Here is a 16,341-nt window from a genome sequence, read left to right as displayed (position 1 = left end):
TGTAGGCACCTTTGAATCTCCTTGCCCAGCCTGTAGAGGAGAGAGGAGGAGAGAAGACCAGGCTCTTACTGTCCGGAAGGACAAGGGGCAGTTGGAACTCCAAGGATGGGACTAGACTGGGTGTGGGCAGGGTGGAGCTTTGGTGCCACATTTTGCTCTGCAGGTAGGTGGGCGCTGGGGAAGTAGAGAGACCAGGCTGGAAACAGTGGGAGCTAAAGCTTCCTCTCGAGTCTCAGGCCCAGGGCCCTCTGTTCCTTCAGTGGAATCTCTTTCTGCTTTCAGGAGGAGGAGACAGGAGCGCTTAGGTCTGTGGGCTTTCTTGCCATGGCCTTAGGAACTGGATAAGGTCTGCCTTTGGGTTTGGGCCCCTTTAAGAGCTTGTAGTGCAATGTCACTTTGCCCTAGTGACCAAGAAGCTGGTGCAAACCATGACTCGTAGTGCCACCGTGTGACCGCCTCCGGAACAGCAGCATCTCAGCCAACGGAGCCCTGAGCCTAGGCCGGGCTACCCTGGCTCCCTGATTCTAGCTGGGTGCCTGGTCCGGCTGCTCTTTTCTCCATCCTCCTTTGAATCCTGTAGAACTGCTCTGTCCATTTCAGTTGCCATTAGCCAGATATGACTAATTATATCTAAATTAATTAAAATGAAATACAAATTAAAATTCAGTTCTTTAGTTCCACCAGGCCACATTTCAAGTGCTCAGTAGCACATGTGACCAGTGGCTACCATTGTGAACAGTGCAGATATAGAACATCTACATCATCGCAGAAAGTTAGTGGATGGCGCTGCCTTCGCCTGTCCTTGGCGGGTGTGCTGTTCACAAGCGTGTTCATGTTGAAGCTGTTTTCATCTCAGGATAGTGGGGTGCTCCATGAATTGAGTGCCACATCAACCACCAGATGGCCAGAGGCCAGGGCCCTGGGGTGCCCTTGACCACGGACCAGAGGGCCCCTCAGGGCCTCTTCCACCCCAGGCCTGGCGTCAGTACCCTGCAGGCTACAAAAGAAGTGTGGGGTCTGCCTGGGAGGCGGTCACAGCCTAGATGGAGACCAGGAACGGGAGAGTGGCTGGGGGCTGACGTAGGCAAAGATCTACTGGGCAGAGGGGCCTCTGAGGGGGCAGGTGGGGAGGGGCCGTGCCATGCCGTGGCTTTTAATGACAAGACTGAGCCTTGGAAGGCGGGTCCCTGTCCTCATTTAGGTCCGGACACAGCCCCCCAGGGCACCCTCGACTCTCTTTGAAGCTGATGTTACCCTGCTTTCTCTGCCTCTTTCAGGGGGTGCTGTCCGACCTCACCAAAGTGACCCGGATGCATGGCATTGACCCTGTGGTTCTGGTGCTGATGGTGGGCGTGGTGATGTTCACGCTGGGTTTCGCTGGCTGTGTGGGGGCCCTGCGGGAGAACATCTGCCTGCTCAACTTTGTGAGTGGCCCTAGACACGTGGGTGGGAGGAGATGGGGAGGTAGGGGTGTGGGCTCTGCCGGGCAGGCCTAGCCCTTATCTGGGGGGTGGGTAGCAGCTCTTATGAGCCTCCCCCAGGATCTGGCAGTGGGGGGAGGAGGCAGCCCTTGGTGCCCTGCTGCCTAACGAAAGGTAAGATTTCAGGGAACAGTCAGATGAACCAGATCCTCATCTCTGGAGAGGCTGGGCCCCTCTGGATTTTATCTCCTAGTGGGCAGAGTCGGCTGCTCCCTGGCCTGCTCTCCTCCCCTTCCCTTGCCTTTCATCTCCCTTAAGAAGTTCCAGTTGTTTGTTTGCTACTCACCTTTGCCCTTCCTGGCTAAGATCAAAAGATGTCAGTAATGTTAGGAAATCTTTTCCCTCCTCCAGGGTGTGTGAAACTGTTGGCTGTGCAATGCGGAATCCTTAATTTCCTGGCAGAACTTCGAGTTACTAAGAGTTTAGTTTTATACTTAGGTACACATTCATTTTGAAATGCATTCAGCTAAAATTAAATAGCACCTGGTGGGGAAAACACATAATTGTGTTTTGCACTATAGTTTTTGTTGAATTTATTAGATCAAGCCTTTTTTTCTGGGCTTCATTTAGAAAGCAAAACACGTGGGCTTTTTCTCATTGTTTTTTCTCTTAAAGATTATGTTTGGTTACCTTGCTTCTCTATGAATGGAGATTTCATTCTGGAGGGCCTTATGTGTGTATATGTTTGTACATGTGCCTGTCTTATTTTGAGATATTGTTGGTTGTTGCATAGCTGCTTAGTGTGCTGTATGGCCAGTGATAACGGCTGTGATAACTTGAGCTCTACAGGCTGGAGCCCCACCTTGATGGGAGGGGGTGTGTACCTGTGACTGCAGTGGCCTTTACAGAATTCCACCACTATTGTGGCCAGGGACAGCTCTGCTTCTGCAGAGGTTTTTATGCAGTTGACTATCATATACACACATACAGAGTAGGTACTGATAACGTTAGCAACTCCAGAGTTGTAAAGAGCCCTGCCAGGGAACTCAGATGTCCTGTATCTAAAGTATGTAACCCGAGTGAACCTCAGCTTCCTTATCCCTAAAGTATGAGTAACAAGTTTCTAGCAACTGGGATGGTTGTATGTGCGAGGAGAGTGGTCAGATAGCGTGTCTGGAGCACAGTCTCTGCCCTGAAGGAGCTGATACCTGGTGGGGTAGGATAGCCATTCATTCCCGTGATGGAGTTTCCTTGGAGTGGGGGCTACTTCATAGGAGGTGGTTGGTACATTGTCTTGGAGCTTTCTCATACTTTCACTCATCTGACTCTTACCAACAATGCAGCAGTGTGAGTAGGGATGAGTTGCCCAGAGTACCCAGCTAATAACGTGGGATTCCCCAGACTCCAACGTGGGTCTCTTGGGTGCCGAGCTCGTGCTGTTCGCAGCAGGCAGAGGTTCTGGGTCGGGCAAGGATGCGCGTCTGGCTGGGAGGCCAGAGGTGTAGTGACTTCTGCTCCCGTGCTTGTCCCCCTGCAGTTCTGCAGTGCCATTGTGCTCATCTTTTTCCTGGAGCTGGCCGTGGCCGTGCTGGCCTTCCTGTTCCAGGACTGGGTGAGGGACCGGTTCCGGGAGTTCTTCGAGAGCAACATCAGATCCTACCGGGATGACATTGACCTGCAGAACCTCATCGACTCCCTTCAGAAAGCTGTAAGCACCACCTTCTCCCTGATAGAGCTTGGCTTTTCTGGCTTCAGTCTGTGTGCATGGCTCGGGGGCCAGGCTGGTGGGGAACACTGGGCCTTCCCTTCTCAGCTCTGCCCACAGCCGGGAGGCCAGGGGAGGTGCTCCCCCCGACTCTGGTCAGGTTAGCTTTGTCTGCTTGTGGTTGCTGGCGGGCCAGGCTTGCTCTCAGGGCGCCCTCCCCCATTTGCTTTGGGCAGGCAGTCCAGCTGCACCCACGGCCACCCTACCCTCTACCCGCGCAGGGCCCGGGTCTCTCCAGCCCTGGCCACGCGGGCGGCTGCAGTCTCCTAGGTGCTGTGTGTGCTGAGGGGTAGAGCTGGGCGCGTGACTCCCCGACTGAGGCTATTCTTGTCCCCTTCCTCCTTGGGACCTTTTCCCCTTCCTGTTTGGGAGGGCAGAGCTGCCTGGAGGAAGGTTCTTCAGATGGAGAGGAATGTGGCCTCCCTGGACTCTGTTCCTGGGGGTTTGTCTAAGCAGTCCCAGGCCGTGGCCTTTTCTCTGTCAGGCCTTCCTCCCCCTTGTGTGTGGCTGTACCTGGAGGCTGGGACCACTGCTGTCCCCCATCCCTGCCACCCCTCCCGCCCCCCCCGGCCCCAGGAGAAACCAGCTCCCCACCATGCCAGCCTGTGCAAGGCTGTTGTTTGATCTGTGCTCTGCCAGAAAACCTAGCTTCCTCAGGAACTTTCTATATGGAACCCTTTTGTTCTGAGGAGAAAATAGAAGAGCATTAAAAATAACTATGAGCTGTTCTCCTTATTAACCAGAACTTGTTTACCCCTTATTTCATGTATTGTAGGATCCCTCAAAACCCATTTATGTGATCAGAGATCCTTCCTGTGTCGTTAGATCCTTCCTCTGTTGTTAGATCTCTTCCGTGTTCGTCTGCGAAAGTCCCCATCCCACCCTCTGCTGACATCACTGCCTCCTGTGCCTTTTCCTTTTCTGTTCAAGGCTGCCATTCTCTCTTCACTTCCACATAACCTTGGGCTTGCTGGTGTCAAGGATGCCAAGGCGGTTCCTCTCTGCACTGGCCTCAACGACATTGTAGTTTTCTCCACTGCCTTCCTCTCCTTTTAAAAAATACCTTTCCTTAGAGATTCAGTAAATGATGGAGCTTCCTCATGGTAGAATATCAGGTAGTCGTTAGAGCACCTGGAACCACGGAGGACAGGGCAGGGGAGGCGGGATTTTTACCTTAGAACCGAAAGTGAAGCCAAAATCCTGGTTGTGGGCCTGTGATTACGGCCATAACCGTGAGAGCTGTAAGGGCAAGTGTGAAAACGACATCTGCTCTCGGATTGGGATGCCACTGACGTCACAGTGCCGCTTTCACTGTGTTTGGTTTTACGATTTTTTAGACAAATGGGGTTTTTCTTTGCTGCTTCACCAGATAGTGGGGGGTTCTGGGAAGGGAGGGTGGAGACCCCGGGTCAGGGGCAGAGCTTTGCTTGCGTTACCTTTCACCCCAGCCATAACTCTCCTTGGGAGTAGACTTCAGCAGCTGTTTCCTGTAAAGAGGCACGAAAGGTGACTGGGGTCAGCTTGGACCTTTCCTGGGGAGGAAAGCACACTGCCCACAAAGAGGTGTTCTCTCGGCGGGCAGTAGAGGACCACATCAGAAGGAGAGCGAGAAGCCCGCTCTCCCGGGTTGAGGGTCAGTTGGAGGGGAAGGGGAAGTTCCAGGGTGAGGAGGGAGTAGAGCTGACTCCCAGGGCACTGCCGAGCCGGCCTGGTGTGTTGGGCCCAGACAGGACCTGGACACAGTTTCCTTCTTAAGGGTCCACTTGGGTCACCTCGCTCACATCTCAGTGATGGGAGGTCCGTGGGGCGGGCTTCGATTTCTCTGTGTGATACACAGAGGTGCACTGAACCCTGTGTCCCTAAGACAGACACTCTACGTGGGGCAACGACAGCCCTGGCTCAGAGCCCCGACCGTTCTCGGCTTTATGATTGCAGAACCAGTGCTGTGGGGCATATGGCCCTGAAGACTGGGACCTCAACGTCTACTTCAACTGCAGTGGCGCCAGCTACAGCCGCGAGAAGTGTGGGGTGCCCTTCTCCTGCTGTGTCCCCGACCCCGCGGTGAGTCTGCCCAAGCATGGACGGTCCCTCTGGAGCGGAGCAGCTCCTGCCTCCCTGAGGGCTCTGGCTTCTTCTCTTCTGCAGATGGATTGAGTGCCCGGCTCCCCCTCCACTCGCCTCAGGGCTCTTGCAGCTCTGAAATCCTATACCTATAAATTCCATAAATGTTTTTGCATGGCCCACCCTGGCTCTGGTATGCTGGGTGAAGCAGGCAAAAAACAGTGGTCCCCCTCCCGTGAGGGGCTCTCACTCAGGGCCGCCTGGACAAGATGCTGTGAATATAATGAGGCCTGGTCTCCTTTCTCTGGAGAAAACAAACACTCAGTCCTCCGAAGCCCTGGGCGATGGCATACATCGCCATCCGGGGGTGGTGCAGAATTCTTTCACCGTTCTTTCTTCTTCACCTGTCTTCATCCCCAGGCCACAGACCACATCCTTGGGTTCCAGAAACTGAGCTCTTCGGTGCCCCCCGCCCCATTTTTTTGGCCACGCTGCACGGCTTATGGGATCTTAGTTCCCTGACCAGGGATTGAACCTGGCGCCACAACAGTGAAAGCGCCGAGTCCTAACCAATGGACTGTCAGGGAATTCCCTTGGGTGTCCTTGAAGGAGCACTGAATGTTTGCCCAAACCTAGCCTGAGCAGAAGGGAGCCCCTACGGCCGTCAGTACCATCACACTGCCTGGTGCTGGGCCACGGGGCTCTAGGCGCGTTCCCCAGCCCGGGAGGGGTTCAGGTCTGCAGAGGCTGCACAGCGGTGTCTGACCTCTCCACCGTGACTGTGAAATCTTTAGCAAGTGTAGCTTTTCCCTTCTAGCTCAGAGATTGGCAGACTACAACCCCTGCACCAGATCTGGCCTGCTGTCTGTTTTTGCATGACTTGTGAGCCATGAATGGTTTCAGCCGTTTTAAGTGGTTGAAAATAAATCAAAAGAAGGATAATATTTTGTGCCACGTGAAAATCATGAAATTCAAACTTCAGTGTCCATAAATAAAGTTTTATTGAAATACAGCCATACCTGTTCATTTACATATTGTCAATGGCCGCCTTCATGCTACAACAGCAGAGTTGAATAGTAGCTACGTAGGTGGGTTTGAAATATTTACTATCTTGCCCTTCACACAAAAAATTTGCCAACCTTTGTCCTAGCATGGAAGGTTAGTTGGCAGCATGATGGAAAGGCATGAGCTGTAATGGAATTGGTGCAGGTGTTTGCTGGTGTTTGGTTGTGACTTTTCTAGAGCTTTCTACCACCGGCTTCTGGAGCACAAAAATGACTAATCTTTCTGCTTTTCTTACAGCAAAAAGTTGTGAACACACAGTGTGGCTATGATGTCAGGACTCAGGTGAGAGCTCCAATGCATATGACTTTGAATTCTTCAGGTTTATTCTCTAGGGTCCACCTTCCCGATTTAGCACAAGTGCAAACTGGAGTGGGAAAGCCAGGGGAGACTAAGCTCAGAGAGGCCACCGAAGCTGGGAACCAGGCAAGCGGGAGCACACGGCCACACACACGCCTTCCCTGAGCCGCTGGCAAGACGAGATTCATGGGAACAGTAATGGGTGTGATTTCAAGCTCTGTGAACCACAGTCACAAAATCTAGCAGTTGCTACGTTAGTGGAAAGAAGATGGATGAAAGTTTGGGGGAACAAAGGCGACATGTTTAAGAGACCCTTGGGGTCCCAGGAGGTGTCTGTTATGTAGGGGTTCAGGGTGGAGTTGCAGGAGGCACATGGCTTGGTCCAGCCGCCATTATGGAGGCCATGCTGACAGGAAGGGAGATAGGCTCAGGGCAGGAGCAGGGCTCAGCCCTCTAAGGGCTTCCTCAGGCCGTACGGAGTGTGCGCTTGCACGTGAAGAGGCGAGGACCCACCCCAGTCCTTGCTCTGGTGGCCTCTGGTGATGTGAATGACAGCTGTTCTGAAGGAGAGGGATCTCGGGGAAACTGCAGGCACCCTGCTGTTGGCCGTGGACACTAGGGATGTGACCCTCCAGGCTGGGAAACCTCAACTCCCTCTGCAGTGAGCTCCGCTTCATAGCAGTGGGCCTATGTCAGCATCAGCTTCTTCAGTGACCAATTTCCTCGCCACTTGCATCAGTTGCTAGGACTGCTGTAAAAAAGTACCCAGGCCCTGCGGCTAAAATAACAGAGATTTAATTTTCTCATAGTTCTGGAGGTTAGAAGTCTGAGGTCAAGGCCTCAGCAGTGTTGGTCCCTTCTGAGGCCAACTCCTTGGCTTGGATGGTGCCTCCTCTTCCCTGTGTCCTCACATGGGCTTCCCTCTGTGTCTGTCTGTGTCCTAATCTCTTCTCACGAGGACACCAGTGTTATTGGATTAGGGCCAACTCCAATGACCTCATTGTAATTTATTTACCTCTTTAAACAGCCTCTCTCCAAATACAGTCACATTCTGAGGTCTTGGGGGGTTAAGACTTCAACATAGGAATTTTAGGGGGACATAATTCAGCCCCTAACACTGCTAATGAATGAATGTTCCGTCAGTGTTTCATGGGTGAGGCTGATAGGGGAGGGGGGCCGGGGCTGACTGCTGTGTTCGGGGTGGGTGAGGACACGGTGTCTGCCGAGGCCACATCCCTGTGTGCTGACTGAGCCTCCGCTAGGGTCGACTTCAGCCTGTTCCTGCTGGCTCTGCTTCTTGGAGCCAGGCTCACCTGGGCTCGGGGGCACACTCGGAGAAGCCATTGTCCCTTCCCTCTCCTGACTCAAAAGACGCTGAACCCTCTTTCCCCAGTTTCTCTCTTTAAGGCACATTTTCCTTCCCCAAGCCCTCATCCCCCTCCCCTTTCTCCAGACGTGGGCTGTGGAGGTGTGTTGAACAAGCTGACCTTGAAATGTGTGGAGGCCCTAAGAGAAAGGGGTTAAAGATCACAGCCAGGGAGCCTTTGCTTAGACAGGTTACAAAATACGAACTGCCCGGGGAGGGGCAGAGACCGAGGCAAATAGACGTGTTTCTCCTGGAGAGTTCTGTCTGTCCGTCTGTCCTCGGCACCAGCCTCCCGGATCCCTCATTCCCCCCGACCCCCGCCGAGCTTTGCTCTGCCCCCGGCGGGAGCCCTCTGGGGATCCAGGGTGGGGACGGCCTGCGTGTCTCGGGCTCAGGCCGCTGTCCTGTTTCCCTGCAGCTGAAGAGCAAATGGGACGAGTCCATCTTCACGAAAGGCTGTATCCAGGCGCTGGAGGGGTGGCTCCCGCGGAACATCTACATCGTGGCCGGCGTCTTCATCGCCATCTCACTGCTGCAGGTTTGCCCCCGCTGCCCTTCGTGGCTTCCTCTCCCCTTGTGGCCGCACCTGTTCCCTTGAGCCAGATTTTACACTGGGAAAGATGCCGGTGGCCGAGGGCGCGTGAGGCCCAGGGTGAGTAGGCTGCTGAGTGTCTCCCGGGAGAAGAACTGGTGGGAGAAAGTCAAGAATTCAGTGAATCAGAAAAACCAGGAGTTTTTCCAGGGTTGCCCAGGGCTGGGAGGAGAAGCCGGCAGCCCCCCAGGCAGCCTCGGAGGCAGCGGAGGCTGCTGCTCTGTGGAAAACCCACCATTTAGAAAATGTTCAGCTCTGACCTTGCCTTGAAGAGGGTGACTGGGGTGGACTCGGGGTCACCAGCCATCCACGCACCTTTTTCCTCCTTCACTCAGTGGTTGACTGATCTCAAAGGAAGGCCGAGAGACAGAAGCATCTGGAAAAAGAAAGAAAAAAATTTACTTGCAAAACAGGCAAGGATCTCTTACTTCAGAAGGCCTGGCCCATCAGCTACCAGCCACAAGAGGGATTGAAAGTGGGGGGTGAGGGGAGCAGAATTCCTCAGGTCACCAAGTTCACATTAGTCTGTTTCTGGTAGGAAAAGATCAGCCTTCCCACGTGATTATCCTGGTCACTGAGGTCGGGGTGTAGCTTCAGACACCAGCATGGCCCAAATCGGGGACAGTCTTGTTTTTATGGTGGAATCCAGGTTTGCAGGAAACATTCGAGATTTGGTATTTGGGGAATCAGAACCAGTCAGGGTGACCCTGTCATTTTCCGTTTCACCCTGGGTACAAAGCGAGTCGCGGCCTGTGATATGGGATGTGCGTGGTCATGTTGCAGGCAGGGCAGAACGTCCGTTTTGCTTCTGTGGTGCCTGCTGTTTGCCCCTTCAAGGCTTTAGGGAAGATCCCACTGTTTTTCACGCAGCAAAGCAGAGCCCGGGCTCATTTGTTTTAACTGTGGGTTGGTCTCGTTTGGCCACGTACCCAGTTGCAGCCTCTGCGGGTGGGCGTGGAGGTGATGGGAAGTGCGGGGTGCCCTGCCCCACCTCCCCCTCGGCCCCGATGCTGACGGCCGCTGCCTCTGCCGGCTTTGTTGTCAGATATTTGGCATTTTCCTGGCGAGGACCCTGATCTCGGACATTGAGGCAGTGAAGGCAGGCCACCACTTCTGAGGAGCCACAGGTGGGCGAGCAGAGCTGAGCCACGCCGTGGAGGCCGAAGCCCTTCACCGCCATCAACTTCACGTCCAGAGGGAGAGAAACGGACGCACCCAGCCCGAGCCAGCACCCCGCCTTCAGCATCCGCGTGACATGATCTCTGTTTCTGCTTGCTGGTGCTGGAGACCCAGGGGCCCCCTCGCACCTGCACAGACTTGTGACCAGCAGCCCCGCTGGGGTCTGCCTGGAATCAGAGGGTATGTCTTTAAGTGGGGGAGGTGACTCTGAGGGACAGACGGCTCTGGTGGCTGCACCCTGGCCTCCTCACCGCTCATGTCATTGGTGCTGGCCTAGGGGGCAGCCACACCTTCTGTGGCCCTCTGAGTGCCAGGGGGGCCCGCAGTGTCTGCACAGGTCGGGGTGTTGGCAGGATCCTCGGCCATGTCAAGTGAAGTAAGCCTGAGCCAGTGCGGGGGCTGGTGCCACGGGAGTGCCTCGTCCGTCGTCCCCCGGCGCCCAGGGCGGGAACTGTCTCCAGCCTCAACAGCATTATGCCCTGAGGGCACGAGGGGGCAGTGGGCATGGCTCTCCTGCGGAGTCAGCTCTCCTTTTCCTGAAGTGTGTAAATAGTTTATTTATAGGGCAAGAATGTTCTCACACCACATCTTCATTTCCTCTGGCATTCTCCTCTCAACAGCCTTACGCGGCGTCTGGGACTGACGCCGTCCCTTTCAGTTCCCTTGAGTGTTCCACGAACCAGCTCCAGCAGCTTCTCCATATCACCCCTAGTAACCCAGCTGCACATACATGCTCCCCCTTCGTCTGTGCACCCCCCACATGCATACCCCCACTCCCCTCCCAACTTGGCCTCACTGTCTTCTGGTCTTGGTGCTACTGAAACTGTTACCCGGAACTTGAATCGTGATCCTGACCCTCCCCCACTGCAAGGCCGGGGAGCCCCAGCCAGAGATGGCCAGCTGGACCCCTTTGGCCAGGGCTCCTCTCCAGGCCACATGCTGAGGGCCGGCTGGCCGGCCTGGCATTCGCCTCTCCCTGGAAAGAGAAGCCCCGTAGCCAGGCCCCTGGGCCGAGCCACGGACCCCAGCCTGCAGCTGCGTAGAGGCTCAGACGTTTCGTTGCTCACTTTCATGGTGACCTTCCACCCCCTGACGGGGATATCTGTGGTCACCGTGTCCACCTTTCCTGTCAGGGCTATTGGGGGCTTGCTGTTGGAAATGAAGTCTGTCTTATGTACTGAATAACCCCCCAGGCGGAGCTGGGGCGTTCGTGCATCTTTGGCTGGTCTACACCCTAACGCCTCTCTGGCTCTCGTACCCGTTCTGTCCTCGTCGTTCAGGGATGGGAGTGCCACCTTCACATACTTGCCGAAGTGTACATGCTAAACTGGTATATACTGGTGGGTGTTTGTTGACGATGTTGGTTTTGTTTTGTTTTTTTACAATTTTCTCTGTAGACTAGGGGAAGAATGCTTGTGTTTTTAGGAAGTGTGATGCTTTTCTTTGACTGCCAAACTCTTTTATGGAATATATCTTTATATTAATGCTGTTGTTGTGATTGTTTTTGTTTTGGGTCATATCAAGATGGCATTAAGCATCTCAGTGGTGAACTCGGCTGCCGAGGGAAACGGTGGGATCGGGTGTGGGTAGGCATGACGGGAAGGTAGGTGGTTGGCACAATCTGAAATAAATTTCATCGGGTGATTTTTTTTTTTTAGATTCTGTGTGCCACTTTCAGTGATTCTTTGTGTGGAGGTTACACCTGGAACAAGCTGGCTTGTGGCTAAGTTATGCCCAGCTGGAAGCATAAGGTAGAACTTTGACTCCACAGGCCCGGAGGAAATGTTATTTTAGGTTATAACTGTACAGCCCCAGGCAGTAAGGTCCAGGCAAAAGAGCTTGGGGACACTGGATTGGAATCTGGGCACTGCCACTGCATGAGCTGTGTGTCTTAGACCTGCTGGCCCATCTGTGGAGGAGGTTAGTGGCAGTGCCAGGTACCTCTGACCCAGGCTGCCCTGGGGGAGTCGGTGGCCCCAGGCCCTCACCGCTGGTGTGTGGGCACCAACAGCTCCTGCTGTCCCATCTATTCACGTGGACCTGGTGGCTGGACCCCTTGCAAGTGTCTTCACAGGTCACAGCCCAGTTCAGGGTGAAGTCTAGCTGTGACTTTTTCAGAGTTTGGGTTTGTTTTCCAATTAGTTTACGAAACTTGCTGGCCACTTTCAGCCATCTCTTCTGACTCTGAGTTGGATGAGAATAGAAAAGAAGTGCAGGATAAGGGATGCTCACGTGGCATCTCCAGCACACTGGGCTCCCTCCATGGAGCCGCAGTGCAGCCCTCCCAGTCGCTCCCTGCCCAGCCTACCCTGAGTCTCCAGCCACTCCCTGTCCTCTCAGACTGGGATAGAGGCCAGCCTGTGCCTCTGCACTTCCCCTCCTGGCCCCCCATACACTCTCGCTTTGAAGTTTCAGGGTCTTTGCTCATCCTTCCTGTGACCCTCCTGCCCACCTCCTCCTGGGGCTTCTGCACTGTTATCTTTCCCACCTGCTGTCCTCGCCCCATCCCACATATCCCCATCCCAGAAAGCTTGCCTTGGCCCTCTTGCCCTCTTACCGGCCCACGCCCCACCACTGCTTTCCTTCCCAGGCGGCTGCTCGTCCGGGCTCTGTCCCCCTCCCACCACCACCCAGTACTCTCCTCACTTGACTGAAAGCCACACACCCCAATCACCGGCCACACACCCCAATCACCGGCCTCCATGACTCTCTTGGCCTCTGCAGCACCTGGCACTCTGGACCACCCCATCCTCAAAGTCCTCTGCCGCCGCCAGGGCTCTCAGGTCTCTCCGGCCCATCCTTGTCCCACCTTCAGCTGTACCTGCCAGGGCTCACCTGTCTCCTGGGGCTCCCGTGCCCCCAAGGCAGGGCTGTGAGCCGGGCAGGAAAGCCATCTGTGCTGGTGCATGAGACTGTGCTTCTCCACATGAATAACAATAAAAATTAATGGATCCAGAACTTCCTGGAACGTAGGAAGTACACAGAGTACCTAACACTTAAAAACTGATTGTCTGGCTTTCCTGGTGGCGCAGTGGTTGAGTGTCCGCCTGCCGATGCGGGAGACACGGGTTTGTGCCCCGGTCCGGGAAGATTCCACATGCCGCGGAGCAGCTTGGCCTGTGAGCCATGGCCGCTGAGCCTGCGCGTCCGGAGCCTGTGCTCCACAACGGGAGAGGCCACAACAGTGAGAGGCCCACGTACCGCAAAAAAAAAAAACAGATTGTCACCAGAAGAGCTCGGGGAAGCCATTTTTATGCTAAAAACATGAGGTAAGTTGCTGATCAAGGATTTGGAAGAACTGGGTTGAAACTCTGGGAGCCTCTTGCCCCTGAACCTGCACCTGCAACTAGAATAGGAGGTTGGGTGCCTGCCAGCTCCTGATTCTGAACCTCTGCTTGGCGCCTGCTGAGCAAAACCAGCACCAAGGGCACGACTGAGAAGCATCAGTGTCCTGAGGATGAGCCAGTTACTGGGCTCTGAGGCACGTCGACAAGCAGCTGGAGGAAGGGTGCGGATCCCCGTCTCTATACCTGGATTTGGGTGCCTGGTTTGGTTTGGGGGGACCTTTGCGGGAGCATGATGTCATCCCCAAGGAGCTCAGCCCCACCCTGTGCTGGAGGCCCCGGCTCTGAGCAGCAGCGCGCTCACTTCCTCGCATGGCCAGAGCTGCCGTCCACCCAGCAAGCCTGCTGGGCGGTGAGGGATCGGGCATAGCTTTCTCTACAGGAGACACTACTTGGGGGCTGCCACTGGGGCAGTAATGGGCGTGCCTGTGAGTGTAGGCTACTGCCATCTTAGGCACCCCAGGGGAGAGCTCCCCAGCAGAGGAGGCGGGGTGAGAGGCCCGCAGAGGACGGAGGGACTCAGTCTTGGCAGTAGAGACCACCTGATCGCTTCTCGGCCAGCAAGCTCAGAGTGTGGACTGCAGAGGCACAGAGAAAGGGGAGGGGCTGTTGCCGTGGTCCCAGCACCCAGGGCATCCTCCTGCTCAGGTGTCAGGAGCTCAGCCCTGTCACCTTGTGGTCCAGGGCCCTCAGCTGTCCCCGGTGAGTGGGGTGGATGTATGACCTGCATGGGTGGGTGCTTTCTAGCTCTGGGGTCATGTGAGGTGTCTGGCCACAGGGTTTGTAGGATATGGGCCCGCAGACTGTGGTAACCTGTCCCCAGGGTTGAATCTTGGTACAGGTGCTTCCATGTGCTTGTCTGTCATCCAAGAGGATGCCTCCCAGCCTTCCAGGGCAGACTGGGCCTCCCGCAGTTCCTTTCTCCTTCATCTGGGTGCTCTCCAAAAATCCAGAGAATTATACAACTTTAGGTCCTTTTTAGCTCCTTGTAAACTCAGCAAGACCTGGCTTTTCCTCCTCAAAGGCTACAGTGAAGGTAGATTCATTCTCAGAATGCTTTTGGGGTCTCCAGGACACCTCAGGAAAACCTGATGTGGGCACTACAGAATGGCAATGGCAGTATAACTTTGGGAAGGAGAAAGTTAAGGCTACATTCAAATGGATACTGTTCTGGTGTACTTACCAACTTTAGAGACTCCAGCTTTGTAAAAGGAGGAGTCTGTGTGCCTTGTAAAGGTCTGGAAGAGTTATTTCTTCACTCTGCTTTCTTCCCATGCTCTGCATCTCGTACATCAGCAGGGGCTTCAAAACCATGGCCTAGTAACTACCAAACTAAATTATCCCCTTGGACTGTAATTTTATTACCTCAAAGGGCTCTTAAACTAATCTGTTTTTTTCAGTATCCAAGCACAGAGTGTAAAAAGTATGTGTCCTGTTTTCCAGAGGCATCCACCATTAAGTACCCTCCTAGGAAATGTCCATGCATATTCAAATGAGAATTTTCCACACAAATGAGAACTGTGTTTTACAATGAGTTTTACTCGGTGTATCTCAGAAATGTTTCTCTGTGGCCGCGTACGCATCCACAGCGTGTTTTCGCAGTCCACTGCAGGACTGCCGTGAGTGAATGAACCTTGCTCTGGAACGGGGATTATGTTTACAGTCACAGGTAACAGAAAACCCAGTTGAAACTGGCCTAAACAATGAAGGGAGGCTTTTGGCTCCTGAACCTGGAAAGTCCGGGGGTGGGGTGACTTTAAGGGTTTGATCCGAGTGATGCCGAGGATCCGGTTTCCTTTCCCCTGTCTGCTCTGCCTGTCACAGTGTTCCCATCACCCAAGGCAGAGGGAGGCAAGACCCCACCAAGGACCGCCTTGAGCCTCTGGTGAGGACGGCATGGTGGTCCCATTGAGGGAAGCCCCCCCCCTGCCCCAGCCCCCTGTGCTTGTCCATCCCGCTGAAACCACGTGGTGGGGAAACCAGGCTCCTATGGGAGGAGATGGACATGGGGAAGGCTGCCAACCACCCCCATTAACTCCTGTGGGTGGACGTTTCAGTTACGGGGTGTTTTGCTCTTACAAGGGCTTATGAGAACCCCACGGTATTTTGTTATTAGAATTACTTCCTAGAAGTTTTTATAAGAAAAACATGTTTTTAAACAAGTTCTCCAGGGAGGTGGGCTGGCTTCATAGTGAGCGGCTACTCGGGGCTGGTGTGTGTGACGGCGGCCTGAGCACCAGGGATGTACGGGCTGTTTCTGGGCCAAGAGGGGTAGTTGGGAGTGGTGCAGTGATGTCTCCTCCAGTAGCCTGTGGCCTGCAACAGCACAGCTTCCATAGGGAGGCTCAGCAAGGTGGCCCTGCAGTCCGCCTTTGCCTTCGGAGATACCTGGTCATGTGGGAGAGCAGTGGTTTGGGTGGCATCCCTGTGTACCGATGAAGACATGCACTGGAGATCCAGTACCACCCCGAGGTTGCCAGGGAGGGAGCTGCAGAGCCCGGCAGACCAGCCTGCGATGGGGCTTTGGGGTCCAGACGGCTCACTGCCTGGTTGCTGGAGAAGGGCAGCACACTCGGGTGGGCTCTGCCTGCCCACGTGGCCACTTCCCCAGACAGGCAGCTATGTGCCTAGACAGTGAACCCAGGGTAAGTGGGGAAGGGAGAAGAGGGGGTGTTGGCCCTGTGGGGCTGCATTCCCAGGGAGACCGGGTGGGGTTGCGGTGTATCTGTTTCCTCTGTAGCACCAGGCAGACTGCTTTGGATTAAGGATTAAGTGAGGCCTGTGCTGCAGTGGGAAGAGCACTGAGCCTGAGTTTGAGCTGGGGCTCGAAAACAAACAAAAATCACGCGCAAACCCAAAACACCTTAGTGCCTCCATTTTTCATCTGTCAAGTGGAGATCATTTTATTTATTTCACAAAGTTTCTGGAACCATTTGATGAGTTCGTGTAGATGAGAGCTTGGTAAACTTGGCAGGTGTTACCGACTCCGCAGCCACCTACTACTCACTAGCCTTGTGGCCTTTAGCAAGTTACTTAAACCTCTTTGAGTCTTCTTTTTTTGTAAAATTGGGGTAAAAACACCCCAACACAGGGTTGTTTCAAGGATTAAATGGGTTGAGGTGGGTAAAGCGTTTTGACATAGGTCTAGATTACTTAGTAGGCACCCCCCAAAATTACTGCTAATGCAATTATTGAAGAAATTTTATCTGGAACTACCAGTCCCCACCAGGCTTAGCTGCCTGGGTTACGTG

At 54.3% G+C, this 16,341-nt stretch overlaps 1 protein-coding gene across 6 annotated transcripts in view; it reads left to right on the top strand.

The window, feature by feature from the left end:
- Positions 1-11,230, top strand: part of TSPAN14 (tetraspanin 14) — a 55,008-nt gene extending 43,778 nt beyond the window's left edge. For 5 of the 6 annotated variants that reach the window (XM_030862761.3, XM_060286590.2, XM_060286591.2 and 2 more), the window contains exons 4-10: positions 1,278-1,424; positions 2,959-3,129; positions 5,122-5,247; positions 6,550-6,594; positions 8,394-8,513; positions 8,903-8,980; positions 9,613-11,230. In XM_030862761.3, the coding sequence (XP_030718621.1) occupies positions 1,278-1,424; positions 2,959-3,129; positions 5,122-5,247; positions 6,550-6,594; positions 8,394-8,513; positions 8,903-8,980; positions 9,613-9,684 (759 nt within the window). In that variant the 3' untranslated portion in view covers positions 9,685-11,230. The remainder of the gene's footprint in view (positions 1-1,277; positions 1,425-2,958; positions 3,130-5,121; positions 5,248-6,549; positions 6,595-8,393; positions 8,514-8,902; positions 8,981-9,612) is intronic. The other variant, XM_030862765.3, reaches the window with a different exon arrangement.
- Positions 11,231-16,341: the final 5,111 nt, after the last annotated feature.

This window comes from Globicephala melas, chromosome 16, assembly GCF_963455315.2.
Source record: "Globicephala melas chromosome 16, mGloMel1.2, whole genome shotgun sequence".
Taxonomy (NCBI): domain Eukaryota; kingdom Metazoa; phylum Chordata; class Mammalia; order Artiodactyla; family Delphinidae; genus Globicephala; species Globicephala melas.
This window is presented reverse-complemented; position numbering and strand designations above follow the sequence as displayed.